This window comes from Coenobita brevimanus, chromosome 62 (genome assembly GCF_032717465.1).
Source record: "Coenobita brevimanus isolate Jiangsu-jjx chromosome 62, ASM3271746v2, whole genome shotgun sequence".
NCBI classification, from domain to species: Eukaryota; Metazoa; Arthropoda; class Malacostraca; order Decapoda; family Coenobitidae; genus Coenobita; species Coenobita brevimanus.
This window is the reverse complement of record NC_137015.1, coordinates 11334026-11354528: the sequence shown is the minus strand read 5'-3', so window position 1 is coordinate 11354528 and position 20503 is coordinate 11334026. Positions and strand designations below refer to the sequence as shown.

Below are 20503 nucleotides of genomic sequence, written 5' to 3'. Positions count from 1 at the left end.
TTCGGCATAAGATGATCCACAGGTATACATGTAATGAGGAGGATGGATGGTGAACTTGTTGAACGAAAGGCAATGATAGACTACGTGTGTGTAGATGAGCGAATGAGAAGTCAAGTGTTGGATGCAAGAGTGTGGAGAGGGTGGGGGAATGGAGTCTAGGACTATCACTTAGTGATGGCCAAGGTAAGGTTGCAAAGAAAATGGTTGAAGAGACGAAGGGGAAGACAGGAGGAAACAGCTCCTGTGACGAGAGTGGAGAAGTTGCGAGATAGTGAGAAAATGGCAGAGTATAAAAGCATAGTGGAAGAAAGACTGGGAAGGAATGAGCTAGAGCAGATGGAAGGGGTGGAAGACGTATGAAAGATATTCACAGAAGAGATAGGCGCAGTGTGTGAGGTGGTTTGTGGAGTGAGGAGTAGATGCAGGGGTGTGCAAGGGACAGCATGCTGGAATGATGAGGTGAAATGAACTGTGGCACAAAAGAAGAAGGCATATAGTGAATGGCTAGCGAGTAGAGGTAGGGAAGAAGATGAGAGAGAGAAGAGAGGTATATGTGAGCAGGAGAAGGGAGGTGAAGAGACTGGTGAAGGAAAGTAAGAAGAAAGTGGATGAAGAATTTGGGAGGAATCCGAGTGTAAAATGGAGGGAGAGTAAGAAATTGTTTTGGAAGGAGGTAAAGAAAGTAAGGCAGCGTAAAAGGGGAAATAGTAGGGGAGTGAAAGATAGGAATAATAGATTGTTGGTGGAGGAGAGAAATTGAGGAGATGGAAAGAGCACTTTGGGGATTTGTTGAATGTAGAGAGTGAGAGCAGTGCGAGTATAAGTGGTTGGGGAATGGCTGGGAGAAGAAGAGATGAGAGGAGTGAGGAAGAGATCAACAGGGCAGAAGTAGTGGAAGCAATGAAGATCAAGATGGGATAGGCCCCAGGAATTGATGGAGTGTGGTGAAATGCTAAGGTATGGGGGTGAGATTGTTGTAGAGTGGATATGGAAGTTGTGTAGATTGGTTTGGGAAGAGGGAAGGGTTCCAGAGGACTGGAAATCAGGTATAATTGTTCCTTTATACAAAGGAAAAGGGGAGAGAGAAGTACCGTATGTGGTAACCACAGGAGTATTTGCCTTCTTAGTGTGACTGGAAAAATATATGGTAGAATACTCATTGATAGGTTTAGGCATATGACAGAGAAGCTAGCTGAAGAAGAACAAGGGAGATTTAGGAATGGATAAGGGTGTGTAGATCAGATATTTGTTCTAAGATGTTAAGTGGAGAAGTATCTAGAGAAGGGAAAGAAAGTGTATGCTGCCTTCATGGACTTGGAGAAAGCTTATGACAGAATAGATAGGCAAGGTATGTGGAAAGTATTAAGAATATATGGAAAGGAGGGGAAATTGTTGAGTGCTGTGAAGAGTATGTACGAAGGAGCTAGGGCTATGGTGTGAGTGGATGGTGAACTGAGTGAGTTCTTTGATCTCAATGTGGGACTGAAACAGGGTTGTGCAATGTCTCCATGGCTGTTTAATATATACATGGATGGGGTTGTAAAGAAGGTGCAAGGTAGGGCAGTGGATGTGGGGATGGCTCTAATGAATGAGGGTGAGATTTGGAAGACTCCGGTGTTGCTGTTTGCTGATGATACAGTATTGCTGAGTGAAGATGAATGGGAGTTGCAAGGTTTGGTGAATGAATTTGGGACAGTGTGTAGGAAGAGGAATCTGAAAGTTAATGTAAACAAGAGTAAAGTTATGGTATTTGAGAGGAATGAAGTCACAGAATGTACAGTGAGGTTGGATGGTGAGGATATGGAGACTGTGAGTGCATTCAAGTACTTGGGTAGTGTGATGAGTAAGGATGGAACTTTGGGGGATGAAGTGCGTGAAAGAGTACAGCAGGGAAGCAAGGATGTTGGTTCACTGAAAGCAGTGATGAGAAATTGGGAGGTGAGTATGGAAGTTAAGAAGTCAATGCATGACAGTATTGTGATCCCTACCCTGACGTATGGAAGTGAGCCGTGGACCTTGCAAGAGGGGAACAAGTCAAGAGTGAGAGCAGTGGAAATGAGTTACCTGAGAGGAGCATGTGGAGTGACATGGAGGGACAGGATGACGAATGAAGAAGTGAAGAAACATTGTGGGGTGGATGTGGATTTGGTTGAGAAGATTAGGAGAAATACACTGAGGTGGTTTGGACATGTGGAGAGAATGGAGAATGAAAGACACACTAAGAGGGTGTGTGTAGGTGAGGTGGAGGGAGGGAGAGGGAGGGGTAGACTGAGGATGAGGTGGAGGGATGGAGTTGTGAGGTATATGAGGGAGGGGGGAGTGAGTTGGGGGGAGGGTAATCAAATGGTGGGTGACAGAGACACTTGGAGGTGTTTTGTCTGCGGCCACCCTTTGCAGGATTAAAGCGTCGGGCTACAGGTAGACAGATAAATATGTGAATACTTTGGTGGAGTGCAGAAATTGTACACAAAAATAGGTGAATCCCTTCAGTCTGATTTTTTTCTTTTTCATCAAACCACCACCAGATTATTTTATTTAGCTTTAAGGGAGATACCTAATAGCGAAAGATTTAAATAATTGCATTACCACCCTTATAAGGAAAAAATAAATCATTTGGAAACATCAAGATTATGCTGTAGTATAAAATACACTGCCTTGCATCCAACTTGTGTTTCTTCAGTACTAGACACCTTTAGTATGGTACACGCTCAAATTATGCTATACAGTATATAACTGACACAATTCGTTGAACCAGTACAGAAATCCCTTATTTATCTGGAAATAACAGAGCCAAAGGCATGCCTGGGTGGTGGCAAGATCCGGATTATGAAATCAATTTCCTTACCATACTCAGACCCTACCTATATCCACCACCAACCTATACCTAACCTATTTGTACAGTACCCATGCTTAATCTGGCAGTGTGTTTTGGTCATTCTGGCATATTTAGACATCAAAACACACAAAGTAATATCCAAAGAATGCTAAACACCAAGAAAACCATGAAGAAAAACCACTGAAACCAAAAAACACCCTATCTAAACAGTACTCCATGTACAGACCCCTCCGTATTTTGGAAATATTTTCCAGTCATTCTGCAATATTTTGACATCTAAACATACACAGGATTATGCAAAAAAAAATTCAATTTAAAAAAAAAATAATTAAAAAAAAATAAATAAATAAAACCAAAAAACAACGGACCTATACACCACTGTATGTACAGCACCCCTCCTAATTTTAGCACAGCTTTCAGGTCAATCTGCCATATTTTGACATCAAAACACACATAGGAATATCCAAATTAATGCTAGACACTAGGAAAACCATTAAAAAAAACAAAAAAAATTGAAAACCAAAAAACGCCCCACTCATACACGACTGAATGTACAGTACCCCTTGTAACTTTAGCACTGTTTTCAGGTCAATCTGCCATATTTTGACATCAAAACACACATAGGAATATCAAAAATAAATTCTAACCACAAAGAAAACCATGAAGAAAAAACACTGAAAACCAAAAAACAACCACCTATACACCACTATATGTACAGTATCCCTCCTAATTTTGGCAGTTTTCAGGTCAATCTGCCATATTTAGACATCAAAACACACAAAGGAATATCCAAAGTAATGCTAAACACCAAGAAAACCATAAAGAAAAAAAAATGAAAACCAAAAAACACCCGTCCTATACACAACTGTACGTGCAGTACCCCACCTAATTTGGGCACTGTTTCCAGGTCAATCGGCCATATTCAGTCATCAAAACACACATAAGGTTGTCCAAATTAATGCTAAACATCAACAAAGCTTGCATAAACAACAAAAATCTACAAAAAACTGATGACACATTGAAAACCTGTTGTCTGTGACGAGTGATTGCTCCCAGCCCCCCAAAAATTCCACAGCCAAATATGCCATTGAAAATGTTTATAATGGTATAAATGGTATACCATCATCTTCGCTGGTGTTTATACTATACGATAGGCTAATAAAAACACATAAAACTGACTAGCAGAAGTACAGAATTATGGCAAGAATAAAGTGTTCAGGAGTAAAACTTACCTTCATATAACCTCCCACAATCCTAGTGTAAAATTTTGCCAGCACTTTCCAGAAGTTATGCATATGTCTAGATGCAGAATTTCATCAACTTTCTCGTGGATTTTGCGGAATTTCAATACAGCTAATAGTAGTCGAATAAATCGCAAAATACCTTGAAAACCCACAAGTCAGTGTTATCACCAGGGAGGAAGGTAGAGACTGAGAGAGTGAGGGGGAAGCCAGAAGGGTATGGAGGAGGAACAGGAGGGGGGGGGGAGAAGCGAGGCTGTAGGCAAGATTCTCCCCCATCTTTCAACAGGCAGACGGGTACGTTCACCTTACATTTACTCATGGCTTGCGGTCTGTTAAACACCAAATGGCCATGCAGAAACAACTCACCGTGACCAGGGAAGCTTTCGACCTTCAGTAGAGAGGTGGACGGCCACTGTCACCAAACATGTAGTCGTGGCTTGTGGTCTGTGTTCGATGGACATGGTGATTGAGAAAGGCTTAGCCCCATGGGCAGGCGATATTGGACATTCCGCGGGAAATGCGTATGGAAGTTTTGACACCACTTGTGGGTTACAGTCATAATACTCGGGTGCTGGAAATTCATTGGGAGTGATAGGATGAGCGCGCGACTGTGACCATTCACTACAGGGGCGGATGGACATTTTAGCTCTGGTTGTGGGTTACGGACTACTTCCCGCTCATGACTCGAGCCCAGCGGCCAAGATACCAAATGTTTGAACACGTCAGCTGACCGGCCGAAGTTCTCAGGGTCTTTTGCATCTGGATAAAAGCAAGTAAATTCGGATAACGGTTTTACAGAGCCAAGGCCCAGCATCAGGATAATGAGCATAACTGGATACTGAGCGTCCAGATAAATGAGGGACAACTGTATATCGCTGATATTTGCATTTCTTCTGATACCAAAACTATCTATCTATCTGTCTATAGCCAGACGCCTTAATCCCATACCGGGTGGCCACAAACAAACTGCCTCCATATCACCCTGTCCCCCGCCATTTCACTGCCCTGCTCCCAGCTCATACCCCCCTCTATCATATACCTCTCCACCCCATCCCTCCATCTCATCCTTGGCCTCCCCCTCCCTCTCTCCCCCTCCATCCCACTCACATACACTCTCCTTGTCAGTCTCTCGCTCTCCATCCCCTCCACATGTCCAAATGACCTCAATGTGTTTCTCCTAAAGATTCCTATCACATCTACATCCACACCATAATGCTCCATTACATCCTCATTTGTCAGCTTGTCTCTCCATGTGACTCCCAGGCTCCTCTCAAATAACTCATTTCCACTGCTCTAACTCTTGACTTATATCCCTCCAACAATGTTAGAGTTGGTATCACAATACAGTCATGTCGTAACTTTTTCACTTCCATGCTCATTTCCCTGTTTCTTGTTACTGCTTTCAAGGAACGAGCAACTTTTCTACCTTGTTGTACCTTTTCAAGCACTTCACCCTCCAAACTTCCATCCTTACTCATCACACTACCCAAGTACAGTCATCCCTTAACATTCGCGGGGTTTAGGTAACAGAGACACCCACGAATGTTAAAAATCCGTGGATATCTGCTGTCCCGCCTTAAAAACACCTCTGGACCCCCATTTCCTTATATAACTAATGAAAAACCCTATATGCATGTTAATACCAGAACACCAAACAACCACTTTATTTAATACAAGAACACCAAAAGTTAAAAACAATGAATAGTGTACTCCTGCATGGCCTCTTCTGACTATTGTACTCATCCCAGCTCCCTCCTCCAGCCTCACCATCATTGACACTGCTGACAAAAACAAATGTTCCATGAGTACTGTAACAGCAACCCCTATTTCCTATGTACTGTACATCTTTCCAAGCAACAGTACGGTAATAAGGGCAAGAAAAGCTAAAAAACAGTTAAAATTTCCATGTCACTGCATTCCACAATGGGAGGTGAAACAGGGGTGGTGGTGGGTTGAGAGGATTAGGCACTACTGACAAAAAAAAAAAAAAAAGATAAATATTTGTTGTAACTAAAGATAATCTCTATGTACATTTTTACAAACAATAAAAATGGCAAATAAAGCTATAAAAATAAAACTGCTAATAAAGCTATAAAAAGATTGAACATTTTCACTTTACCTCTCCTTGGTGATTTTCGATTAGCCAATGATGGAAGCTCTTACACACAAAGCTTTGGTATGACCAACCAATCATGGAGCTTTCCCCTTGTATCAGCGGGTAAACACAACACAACTCTTCATCACGAAGATTGCAAGGGAGAAAATGGAAGAAAAGAAATATTGTACAGGTAATCCCAGCCCCTGGAGGTAGAGGGGTTTTCCAAGAATACTCCCCCAGTATCCCTGCTTGTCGTAAAAGGCGACTAAAAGAGTTGGCGGAGGGTTAGTGCCCCTCCCCAGAAAACAACTAAAAAAACAAACAAGAAGCCTCGGATAAGGACTGACCAAACGATGACGACCAAGGACCAGACAAAGGACATGGTTATCAGAACGTGGAATGTAAGGGGAGCAAATGATGAGGTGAAAGAGAGAGAGATTGTCCAGGTGCTTGAGGGTGCGAAAGTGGATGTATGTGGAATAACTGAAACAAAATGGAGAGGAGAAAGTGTGAGAGAATGGGAGTATGGATGGGGTATATGTGCAGGAGTAGGTGAGAATGAGAGGGCAAAGGAAGTAGTATGTATAGTTGTGAGTAAAAGATGGAAGAAGAGCATAAGACAGTATGGATCAGTTGGGTCAAGGATTGTGTGGGTAAAGTTGAAAGTTGGAATACAAATGTGGGCGACTGTGTGTGTGTATGCGCCAACGCAAGATCGTGCTAGAAGAGTGAGAGAAGAGTTCGGACAAATGCGGAAGTGTGCATGGAAAAGTTTGGGAGGAATGAGAGAGTGTTTTTGATCGGTGATATGAATGGTAAAGTTAGGAATGTGAAGGTGGATGGAATAGTTGGTGAGTGGGGTGTGCCTGCTGAGATAGATGAGAATGGGAGTGCGTTAGTGGACATTTGTGCTGGGAGGGGGTTGGTGATAGCCAATACCCTCTTCAGGCATAAAATGATCCACAGGTATACATGGCGAGTGATGAGAAGGGTGAGTGGTGAACTGAATGAAAGGAAGGCAATGATTGATTATGTGTGTGTGGATGAAAGGATGCGAAGATGTGTAATGGATGCAAGAGCTTATAGAGGCTGGGGGAGTGGACTTTCTGACCACTACTTGGTGGTGGCCAGAATTAGGATTCAAGTAAGATGGAGGAATAGAAGAAGGGAAAGACGAGAGAAAGGAGTAGTTGCAAGGAGAGTGGAAAGGTTACAAGAGGATGAGAAAAAGGTAGAGTATAAGAGAGAAGTCGAGGAACGATTGGGCAAATATGAATTGGTGCAGATGGGAGACGTGGAAGGTGTGTGTAGGATATTTACAGAAGAAATATGTGCAGCATGTGATGTGGTGTGTGGAAGGAAGAGAAGACGGAGGGGGGTGCAAGGAACAGCGTGGTGGATTGAAGAGGTAAGACAGGCTGTGGCACAAAAGAAGAAAGCATACAATGAATGGATGAGAAATAGGGGCGTGGAAGAAGTTGAGAGGCGGAAGAGAGAGTTATATGTAGAAAGAAAGAGAGAGGTGAAAAGATTAGTAAGAGAGAGTAAGAAGAGAGTGGATGAGGAATTTGGAAGGAATTTGAGTGTAAAGTGGAGGGACTGTAAGAAAATGTTCTGGAAAGAGGTGAAAAGAGTAAGACAGGGTGGAAGTGAAGTTAGCAGGGGAGTGAAAGATAAAAATGGTAGATTACTAGTGGAGAAGGGAGAAAAAGTGAGCAGATGGAGAGAACACTTTAAGGAATTGTTGAACATAGAGGATGGAAGTAATGCGAGTATAAGTGGCTGGGGAATGGCTGGGAGAAGGAGGGAGGTGAGAAGACAGGAAGAAATCAGTAGGATAGAAGTTGTGGAAGCAATGAAGAAAGTTAAATTGGGGAAAGACCCAGGAATTGATGCAGTGTGTGGTGAAATGCTGAAGCATGGGGGAGAGATAGGAGTAGAATGGATGTGGAAGATGTGCAGATTGGCCTGGGAGGAAGGTAGAGTCCCGGAGGATTGGAAGTCAGGTATAATTATTCCCTTGTACAAAGGAAAAGGGGAAAAAGAAGTGTGTGGTAATCATAGGGGCATTTGTCTTCTTTGTATAATATGAAAAGTGTATGGTAGGATACTTATTGACAGAGTTAGAGAAAGAACAGAGAAATTAGTTGGAGAAGAACAGGGAGGCCTTAGGAAGGGAAGAGGTTGTGTAGATCAGATATTCATTCTTAAATCTTTAGTGGAAAAGTTTCTAGAGAAGAGAAAGAAGTTGTATGCGGCTTTCGTACACATAAATCATTATTGTCAAATTTCTAGTAATATTATCTGATTGTTTTGTCAACAAAAATATAAAATATAACATAACTTACACCTTTAATGACCATTTAGATTCATTCTCAGCATTTCATAGACTTTCTGGCAGTAATTTTGGATTTCTGTGTTCTTATAAAAATGCTCCAAGTTCTACATCTGGCACTCATCATATTTGGATTCAGCACAATATTATCTGATTGTTTTGTCAACAAAAATATAAAATACAACATAATTTACACTTTTAATAACAATTTATTCATTCTCAGCATTTCATAGGGTTCCTGGGAGTAATTTTGAATTTCTGCATTTTTATAAAAACGCTCCAAGTTTTACGTCTGGCACTCATCATATTTGGATTCAGCACAAAAAAATAGTCTAGAAACAGTCATGAAAACTACTATATGCTAAAAAACAAGGTCTAACAATTTCTAGCCTGGACTAGCAGCCTTAGCCCCTCTCATACATACTCTTTAAGGATTTCAACAACTTCCCATTTACTCCATGTGCTCTTAATACTTTCCACATTCCTTGTCTATCATTCCTGTCATACGCTTTCTCCAAATCCAAAATGCTGGCATACAACTTCTCCATCTCTACAAACATTTCCACTAAAGACCTAAGAATGAATATCAGATTAACACAACCTCTTCTCTTCCTAAAACCTCCCTGTTCTTTTCCAATTAATCATCATCATCATCCGGAACTCCTTTCCCACCCAAGGGCAGGGTGAGGAGTACCAATGTCCAGACAGCACAAACTAATTCCTCTGTTATTTCCCTAACTCTGTCAATAAGTATCCTACCATATATATACATTTCCTATTACACTAATAAGACAAATGCCCCTATGATTGCTACACACTCCTTTTTCCCATTTTCCTTTGTACAGAGGAATAATTATACCTGACTTCCAATCCTCCGGGAGTCTACCTTTGTCCCAGGCCAATCTCAACACCTTCCATATCCATTCTACTATTATCTCTCCCCCATGCTTCAGCATTTCACCACACACTCCATCAATTCCTGGGACTTTCCTCATTTTGATTTTCTTTGTTACTTCCACTACTTCCATCTGACTGATTTCTTCCTCTTTTCTCACCTCCCTCTTTCTCCTAGCCATGTCCCAGCTACTAATACTCGCATTGCTTTCATTCTCTATGTTAACAACTCCTTAAAATGTTCTCTCCATCTGCTCACTTTTTCTCCCATCTCCACCAGAAATCTACCATTTTTATGTTTCACTCCCCAACTTACTTCTTTATCACCCTGTCTAACTCTCTTTACCTCTTTCCAGAACACCTTCTTACATTCCCTCCACTTTACACTCAATTTCCTTCCAAACTCCTCACCCACTCTCCTCTTACTCTCTCATACTAATCTTTTCATCTCTCTCTCTCCCCTTCTACATACAACTCACTTTTTCGCCTCTGAAATTCCTCCATGCCCATTTCTCATCCACTCACTATTAGCTTTCTTCTTTTGTGCCACAGCCTGTCTCACCTCTTCATCCACCATGCTGTTCCTTGCATCCTCTTTCATCATCTCTTCACCCCACACACCAGCTCACATGCTGCACAGATTTCTTCTGTCAATATCTTGCACATAACTTCCATGTCCCCCATCTGCTCCACATCATATTTACCTAATCGCTTTTCCACTTCTCTCGGAAATTCTGCGTTTTCCCTTCCTGTTTCTACCCTTCCTAATTTGAAAAGTCTTTCCTAGTCCAAAAAAATAATCTGGAGGTAACAAAAAGGAAATAAAGAATTAATCAGATCAAAGAAGTAAAGGATACCTTGATGGTCGGCCATAGGAGCGACGCCATTCAACACTCTCCTGGGGAAGGCTTGTCACTAATCCTGCCTGCAAGCCACTAAACAGGCTGTTGTCACCTGCATCTGAAAAAAGTTTTTTTTTTTTTTTAAGTACAGAAACATCCTTTATCAAAATATCAAAATTTCAACTGAAACATATAAAATGGATCTGGTAGTTCTCCTAAACAGAATGTGAATTTAATGGATGGCAGGCTGAAGTTGCCCTTCTCCTACAGTTCACAACCCTCCTTTCAGGGAAAGGAAAGGAATAAGAGGGAAGCCTGTGCAACCTCTCCTGCCAGATTATATCATTACTACCAGGTGAAGGAGCCCCTATCCTGCAAAATTATCTTACCAACTGGTTCATTCTTAATCTCTGTTAATTCATATATGTTCAAACATTTATAAAAAAAAGACACGTGTTTCCTCTTTACAGATTTCTTAATTAAAAACCCACTTATTCTTCTTGAATTCATGCTTCTTGAGCATTGTGATGATGCAGTCCTAACATACGGGCCACCTATCATTTAGCCTAAACCTAATTTAACATGTGGATTGCGAGCCACAGCTCAGGCTGTGTAGCGTGCCATTGCGAGTCACAGTTCAGGCTGTGCTGGCCATGCATCACCACTAACTACTCCACCTCTACTCAAACTTATGCATGGTGCTACACAAAGACAGAGAGAGAGAGAGAGAGAGAGAGTTTTTTTTTCTTTTCACCAGATGATGCCCTGGATGCTTATCTTCAAGTTTATGATAAACAAAAACAATTTTTTTTTAAATCATTTTTTCACCAATCCCCAATAAGTTTATACATGATTGTAGGCAGAAATGGAGATTTTTTTTTTTTTTTTTTTTTTTTACCAGATGATGCCCTGGATGTTTATCTTCAAGTGTATAATAAACAAAATCAAAAAAAAATATATATATATCCTTTTTTGCACACCACAGGGTGGGATAAAAAAGGGTAATTACACAATCCACGGGTTAACCTGAAGTACGGTATGCCAGATTCCAGTACCAGGGTCCTACTGCAACCTGGTGCATCCCCTGTCCTATCACTCCGGTCCCTCCAAAAAAACGTTGTCTGTGGCACTTTAGAGCCGCAGATTGGGAGACCCTCAGGCAGTACTTCTTAGATTTTCCCTGGAATGATTATTTCTTCCATGGCTGGGAGCCATCTGAGTGTGTCTTGTGCATTATGGAGGTTCTTCTCTTAGGCATGGAAACACACATTCCTTTCTCATATCCTCTGACTAATGCAAGAAAGCCTTGGTTTAATCATGCTTGTTCTAATGCTGTCCGCAACAAGAAGTGGGCCTATAAAAGGTACCAGAGCGAACCCATCCCTGAATCACATCTTTTTTATGTTTCTGCCCGGAATCGTGCTAAGTCTCTTCTTTGCTCTGCAAAAAATAATTTCATCCGTACTAAATGCTCACAACTCTCCAACTTGAATTCTTCCTGCTTCTTCTGGCACATTGCCAAAAACCTTTGTAACAACTTTACCTCATCATCCTTCCCTCCTCTTTTCTACTCTGATGGCTCTAGTTATTTCTTCAACAAATAAAACAAATCTCTTTGCTCAGATTTTCTCCTCCAATTCCACCTTAGACGATTTCGTTCCTCCATCACTTCCCCCCTCTGACTTCCTCATGGCTGACATTAAAATTTCTTCAGGTGATGTATTTTCTGCCATCACTGGCCTCAGTACTAACAAGGCATATGGGCCTGATGGGGTCCCTCCTGTTGTCCTCAAGAACTGTGCTGCTGTGCTTACTCCCTGCCTAGGTAAACTCTTTCAACTTTGTCTTTCTACTTGTACCTTTCCTTCTTGCTGGAAGTTTGCTCTCATTCAGCCGGTCCCAAAGAAGGGTGACCATTCCCAACCCTCTCACTATCGTCCAATTGCTTTAACATCCTGTGTCTCAAAAGTTTTCGAGTCCATTCTTAACAGAAAAATTTTAAAGCATCTTTCCCATTACAACCTTCTTTCTGATCATCAGTATGGGTTCTGTCAGGGACACTTCACTGGTGATCTTCTCACCTACCTTTCAGATTCCTGGTCATCCTCCTTTCGGGACTTTGGCGAAAGCTTTGCCATTGCACTTGACATCTCAAAGGCTTTGATCGAGTCTGACATAAATCTTTAATTTCCAAACTGCCCTCTTATGGTTTCCATTCTCCTATCTATGCCTTCATCTCCAGCTTCCTTTCTGGTCATTCTATAGCTGCTGTTGTAGACGGACATCATTCTTCTCCTAGATCTATTAACAGTGGTGTTCCTCAGGGCTCTGTCCTATCACCAACTCTCTTCCATTTATTCATCAATGATCTTCTAAGCTACATTTATCCCTATCCACTCATAAGCTGATGATTCCACCCTTCACCTTTCCATTCAGTTCCTGCAACGTCCATCTCAGCAGTTACTTCAACAAACAAGGGATGAGGTTAGGGCACACCTAATGTCTGACTTGGCTCGTATCTCTGACTGGGGTAAAAATAATCTTGTTATTTTTAATGCATCAAAGACTCAGTTTTTACACCTATCAACCCGTCAAAATCTTCCACGAGTACCCACTAATGTTTAATAATATCCAGCTCAATCCTGCATCATCCTTGAACGTGCTTGGGGTTTCATTCACATGGGACTTATCTTGGAAAGATCATATTGCATCTCTTGTAAAATATGCTTCCAAGAGATTGAGTGTGCTCAACCGACTCCATGCCTTCTTTACTCCTGCACAGTTGTTGACTTTATACACAGGTTTTATTCGCCCCTGTTTAAGAGTACAACTCTCATGTGTGGGGAGGCTCCCCTCATACAGCTCTTCTCAAAGGCTATTCGTCTCAAATGCTATTCGTGGAGTCAACTCTCCCCTTCTTACTGGCTCCCTTCAACCTCTGTCTCTTTGCCGCACTGTTGCCTCATTATCTCTTTTCTATCGTTACTTCAATGGTCACTGCTCTCCTGAACTGTTTGCTTGCATCCCTCCACCTCTACGACAGGCCCGTAGCACCCATCTAGCAACAAAGTCTCATCCCTTTGCTGTCCAACTCTCTAATACAAGAGTTAACCGTTACTCTCAGTCCTTCATTTATGCAACGGGTCAACTCTGGAACTGTCTCCCTCTGTCTGTATTTCTTACTTCCTATGATCTCCAGTCTTTCAAACGCAGTGTGTCCAGCTATCTCGAAATGCATGGATCTTGAATTTGGATTTCTTTTGTATTGTTTTTGTTACTTTCTTGGAAGGAACGTTCATGTGGGCACAGCCTTTGGTTCTTTCTTCCTTGCATAAAGAGAAAAAAAAAAAAGATAGGGAAATGCATCAAAGATATAAGAGGTACCACCTTAGATAGCATGGACCATGGGGCTCCCTGTAGAAATGTAAGGCTCCACTGAATATACTGTACTGAAGAAAGTGGCACAAAAATTATATCTCACAAAAGGCACCATGGCAAGGAGGTGAGATTATTTTGCCACAATATCCTCAGCCAAACATAAATTCCACTGACAATGACTATTCGGGCTTTCCCTGCTGGATCATCGTCAAATAGAGGTCCAATTGCAGTGCCTCTGTGACTACTGGCAGTGTGCCATTCAAAGCATGTAGGCACTGTCTCAGCAAATCAAAGACTAAGACATTAACCCTTTAAACGCGGATCATTGCGTTTGCGACGCTCGGCGAAAAGGACATAATGGCGGAGCGTCGCGTTTGCGATTCTAGTAAATTTTGAATAACCGCGGGCAAGCAGGCTCCAGCTGGTATTGTCTATCAGTACCACCACCCTTTAGCTACAATTTGCATACTTTACCTTTGTACTACTGACCTCCGTTGTTGCCAAGTATACGTTTTTCTCCCCCCCCCCACCACGGCCCGGTCAGCCTGGCTGTGATACATGGCAGCGCTCTGACTGCTCAGAACTGTAAATCTGCGCTCTCCTCTCACAAGCAGTTTATGCTAATAGGAAACGCTTGTTTCCCCAGTTGTAACACTAGCTTTTTTTCGCACGGTTTGCCCCTGTTTAGCGTCAGTTTACCGCAGGCTTTCAAAGTGACATTATGGCGAGTTCTAGCTCTTCCGAGTCAGTGCAAGCGGCCGACAGGAACGAGAATAAAGTGACAGGCATAAGGCAGAATAAAAAGCGCGCCGCGGTGATCTTTTGGGAAGTAATATGATTGAAAATAATGTAGTATACATGTTTTTAGCTGTGAAAATGGAAATGTTTGTTGAGTGACGGGAAGACCGCCGCCGCGCTGCATGTCGGCCGTATGCTTCGTTGATTTTAGCCTTATTTTCAGTGCTTATTGTACAAATACGGATTCCAAACTACCTTTACGTTGTAGTATAAAGTTTACTGTGACAGAATGAGGCTGTGGTAGAGGGGAAACCTGGTTGCTGGAGGTGTGAAAGTGAAGATTTGGTTACCCAACTTTGCAAGTCTCCACAAGTCCTTGGGTAGTCCACGAAGGCTCAACACCTGTCTCTGGAGAAAGTTGAATGTAAGTACTATCTGCCATACCAAGTATAATGTTCCAGGGTTAATCTCTGATTTTTGGCTAATATTTTCCTACAGGTACTCAGACTGCAATACAACCCCGCCACTCGGGGGGGGGTTGACTGTTCACGGCCGCGTTTAAGGGGTTAAACATACGGAAATGCATGGAAATCTACACATACAAGGTAAGAGGCTTGACAAAAGACTGCATACTTGATACATTAATGACTGAAGTAAAAAACATAATTGTAGTTGGGAAACCACAGGTCTGAGCTAAAAAAAAAAAGCAATAATAAATAAATAAATAAATTCAACTCCAAGACAGCAACCACCTATTTTACTACAGAGGAAGACAGAGTGAAAGAGGTAGGGGTGTGGGATTTCTAACATAAAAAAATAATAAAAATACAGTAAAAGTCCATTAATCCGAATGGCAGTGGACCGAGAATTATTCGGATTATAAGATATTTTGGATTTTTGGGTGGGACCCCTAAGACACTTAATTTCATGTTTAAACTGAAATTTTTCCGAATGGATCACTTTTCATTCATTCATAATACAATACAGTATGGAACATATTAACATTGTGTATTACACAAATTTTTACTTAATAATCTATTACTGAATTGAATTGAAATATTTACTGCTGCAAAACGTACAGAGTGCTAATACAAAAGAAGAAGGTAGTGGGTCGTGTAACGCACCTTACTGAAGAAACGAACTGTAATTGGTAAATTTAGAGATGTTATGGGTTGTTTAACTCATCAGTAATGCGTAGTGTTGAAAACAGCAGTTGTTGGCAGGTAAATCCACTTAGAGAGAGTAAGTTCAGGGTTAATAATAATATGCATGAATTGTAAAAGCACAATTTGCCGTCAAAATATGGACAATTCCTCGTCGTTTATTTGCATATCAGTTTATTTAGCAAGTCCACTAGTTTTTGAAAACTTGTACCTCTTCAAAGTCATTTTAAAATATACCCAGGATGTTGCAGTACCAATGGAAATTAATGAGGACAGCTAGGGTGATGCTAGAATATAATTCAAAGTCAACTACAGCGAGGAAGAAACAAGTTAATTTTTGTCTAAAAGTGCAACTTAAAAATGATATCCAAAGCCTACACTATTGAATGAACATAGACTTTGATAGATCCCCCTGAAAATTAGATATTAAAGTATCAATTAATCAATAATAAGTATATTTATAGAATGACAGGGAATCGTCCAGGGTGCGAATTGTCTTGACGACAAACTGTCTTGTTATTGTTGTGACGGCGAATTGCCTTTATGGCGAATTGTCCCAAAACCATCAGTGGATTTATCTGCCTAGTTGTTCATCCACTTCAGCCAGTCATGGATATCAGCCTCCCTGACAGCCTGCACACGTTTCTTGTGGAACTCGTTTTGCATGATATGGAAGTTGATCACCTCAGCCCCATTGTAATGATTATTTTGTTCAATGAAATGCACCAGTTTATCAAAGTACACAGAAGCTTCCTTCCATGAAACTTCCATGACCACACCGCTAGGCACTTAGCGCATTTGGCACCCAGTTATAATTTTTTAATTTTTATCTTTTTTTTTTTTTACATTTGGAGTTTTTGTCAGCCTTCTTTAAAAATTCGGATTATTGGGAATTTCGGATTATCAGTGTTTGGATTAATATACTTTTACTGTATATATATACATATATACAGAAAACCCTCGACATAACAAACTAATTGGGGGGAGGCGTGGGTTGCTATATCCAATAATTCACTATATCTGATGGTCGTTATTATCCAAGGGATTACCGAATCATGGTCGCTATATCCATGGAGTCGTTTCGTGTTATGTGCGCAACCACAACCAAAACTTACTCCATGATGTTCACATGGAGAATTCAGTGGTTTATGTAGTTATACATGGAAATACTATCCTGTTTGAAGTTGTACATATACATCAATCTATCTATTGCCAGACGCCTCAATCCCGTTTGGGGTGGCCACAAACAAATCGCCTCCACGTCGCCCAGTCCTCCGCCATTTCAATGCCCTGCTCCCAACTCACACCCCCCCCTCTCATATACCTTCCAACCCCATCCCTCCATCTCATCCTTGGCCTCCCCCTCCCTCTTCCCCCCTCCACCTCACTCACATACACTCTCTTCATCAGTCTTTCACCCTCCATCCTCTCCACATGGCCAAACCACTTCAGTGTATTCCTCCTAACGCTTCCTATCACATCCACATCCAAACCACAATGCTCCTTTATATCCTCATTTGTCAGCCTATCTCTCCATGTGACTCCACAGGCTCCTCTTAAATTGCTCATTTCCACTGCTCTCACTCTTGACTTGTGTCCTTCCAACAACGTCCAAGCATCACTTCCATACGTTAGAGTTGGTATCACAATACTGTCATGTAGTAATTTTTCACTTCCATGCTCACTTCCCTGTTTCTTATCACTGCTTTCAAAGAACCAGCAACCTTTCTTCCCTGCTGTACCCTTTCAAGCACTTCACCCTCCAAACCTCCATCCTTACTCATCACACTACCCAAGTACTTAACCGTATTCACATTTTCCAATTCCTCACCATCCAACCTCGCTGTACATTCACTGACTTCTCCTCTCTCAAAGACCATCACTTTACTCTTCCCTACATTCACCTTTAGATTCCGTTTCTTACACACTCTCCCAAACTCATATATGTATATATATATAAAGAGAGAGAGAGAGTTATATGTAGAAAGAACAAGAGAGGTGAAAAGATTAGTAGTAAGAGAGAGTAAGAAGAGAGTGGATGAGGAATTTGGAAGGAATTTGAGTGTAAAGTGGAGGGACTGTAAGAAAATGTTCTGGAAAGAGGTGAAAGGAGTAAGACAGGGTGGAAGTGAGGTTAGCAGGGGAGTGAAAGATAAAAATGGTAGATTACTAGTGAAGAAGGGAGAAAAAGTGAGCAGATGGAGAGAACACTTTAAGGAATTGTTGAACATAAAGAATGGAAGTAATGCGAGTATAAGTGGCTGGGGAATGGCTGGGAGAAGGAGGGAGGTGAGAAGACAGGAAGAAATCAGTAGGATAGAAGTTGTGGAAGCAATGATGAAAGTTAAATTGGGGAAAGACCCAGGAATTGATGCAGTGTGTGGTGAAATGCTAAAGCATGGGGGAGAGATGTAGTAGAATGGATGTGGAAGATGTGCAGATTGGCCTGGGAGGAAGGTAGAGTCCCGGAGGATTGGAAGTCAGGTATAATTATTCCCTTGTACAAAGGAAAAGGGGAAAAAGAAGTGTGTGGTAATCATAGGGGCATTTGTCTTCTTAATATAATAGGAAAAGTGCATGGTAGGATACTTATTAACAGAATTAGACAAAGAACAGAGAAATTAGTTGGAGAAGAACAGGGAGGCTTTAGCAAGGGAAGAGGTTGTGTATATCAGATATTCATTCTTAGATCTTTAGTGGAAAAGTTTCTAGAGAAGGGAAAGAAGTTGTATGCGGCTTTCATGGATTTGGAGAAAGCATATGACAGGGTGGATAGATAAGGATTGTGGAAAGTGTTAAGAATATATGGAGTAGATGGGAAGTTGCTGAATGCTGTAAAGAGTATGTACGATGGTGCGAAGGCTACAGTGCGTGTAGATGGTGAACTAAGTGAATTTTTCTCTTTGAAAGTTGGGTTGAAACAGGGATGTGTCATGTCTCCATGGTTGTTCAATCTGTACATGGATGGGGTAATAAAAGAGGTACAAGGTAGGGTGGTGGATGTTGGAGTGGCCCTGGTGAGAGAGGATAGTGTTTGGAAACTCCCTGTACTGTTGTTTACAGATGATACTGTGTTGTTGAGTGAAGACGAAGGGGAGCTGCAAGGCTTGGTGGATGAGTTTGGGAGAGTGTGTAAGAAACGGAATCTAAAGGTGAACGTACGGAAGAGTAAAGTGATGGTCTTTGAGAGAGGTGAAGTCAGTGAATGTACAGCGAGGTTGGATGGTGAGGAATTGGAAAATGTGAGTACGTTTAAGTACTTGGGTAGTGTGATGAGTAAGGATGGAGGTTTGGAGGGTGAAGTGCTTGAAAGGGTACAGCAGGGAAGAAAGGTTGCTGGTTCTTTGAAAGCAGTGATAAGAAACAGGGAAGTGAGCATGGAAGTGAAAAAGTTACTACATGACTGTATTGTGATACCAACTCTAAAGTATGGAAGTGAAGCTTGGACGTTGTTGGAAGGACACAAGTCAAGAGTGAGAGCAGTGGAAATGAGTTATTTAAGAGGAGCCGGTGGATTCACATGGAAAGATAGGCTGACAAATGAGGATATAAAGAAGCATTGTGATTTGGATGTGGATGTGATAGGAAGCGTTATGAGGAATACACTGAAGTGGTTTGGCCATGTGGAGAGGATGGAGGGTGAAAGACTGACGAAGAGAGCGTATGTGGGTGAGGTGGAGGGGGGAAGAGGGAGGGGGAGGCCAAGGATGAGATGGAGGGATAGGGTGGAGAGGTATATGAGAGAGCGGGGTGTGAGTTGGGAGCAGGGCAGTGAAATGGCGGGGGACAGGGCAACCTGGAGGCGATTTGTTTGTGGCCACTTCAAACGGGATTGAGGCATCCGGGAACAGATATCTATCTATCTATCTATCTATAGCCCGACGCCCTAATACCGCAAAGGGTGGGCGCAGACAAAAAGCCTCCAAGTCGCTCTGTCACCCACCATTTGACTACCCTCCCCCCAACTCACCCACCCCTCTCTCATATACCTGTCAATTCCATCCCTCCACCTCATCCTCAGTCTACCCCTCCCTCTCCCTCCCTCCACCTCACCTACATACACCCTCTTGGTCAGTCTTTCATTCTCCGTTATCTCCACATGTCCAAACCACAGTGTATTTCTCTGGATCTACTCAACCACATCCACATCCACCCCACAACGTTCCTTCACTTCTTCATTCGTCAACCTGTCCCTCCATGTCAATCCACATGCTCCTCTCAAGTAACTCATTTCCACTGCTCTCACTCTTGACTTGTTCCCCTCTTGCAAGGTCCATGCCTCACTTCCATACATAAGGGTAGGGATCACAATACTATCATGCAGTGACTTCTTAACTTCCATACTCACCTCCCAATTTCTCATCAGTGAACCAACAACCTTCCTTCCCTGCTGTATCCTTTCACGCACTTCATCTCCCAAAGTTCCATCCTCACTCATCACACTACCCAAGTACTTGAATGCACTCACACTCTCCATATCCTAACCATCCAACCTCACTGTACATTCTGTGACTTCATTCCTCTCAAACACCATAACTTTACTTTTGTTTACATTAACTTTCAGCTTCCTCCTCCTACACACTGTCCCAAATTCCTTCACCAAACCTTGCAACTCCCATTCATCTTCACTCAACAATACTATCATCAGCAAACAGCAACACCAGAATCTTCCAAGTCTCACTCTCATTCATTAGAGCCACCCCCACATCCACTGCCCTACCTTGCACCTCCTTTATAACCCCATCCATGTACCGGTATATATTAAACAGCCATGGAGACATCACACAACTCTGTTTCAGTCCCACACTGAGATAAAAGAACTCACTCAGCTCACCATCCACTCGCATCGTAGCCCTAGTTCCTTTGTACATACTCTTCACAGCATTCAACATTTTTCCATCCACTCCATATATTCTTAATACCTTCCACATACCTTGCCTATCTATTGTCATAAGCTTTCTCCAAGTCCATGAAG

The 20503-nt window shown here is 42.0% G+C and overlaps 1 protein-coding gene across 1 annotated transcript in view; it reads right to left on the bottom strand.

Moving 5' to 3' along the window:
• The window catches only part of SIDL (SIDL trafficking protein particle complex subunit 10), a 578423-nt gene that overhangs the window by 543330 nt on the left and 14590 nt on the right, over positions 1-20503 (bottom strand). Inside the window, exon 2 of the mRNA XM_080275724.1 lies at positions 10265-10367. Coding sequence (XP_080131850.1) covers positions 10265-10367 — 103 coding nt within the window. The remainder of the gene's footprint in view (positions 1-10264; positions 10368-20503) is intronic.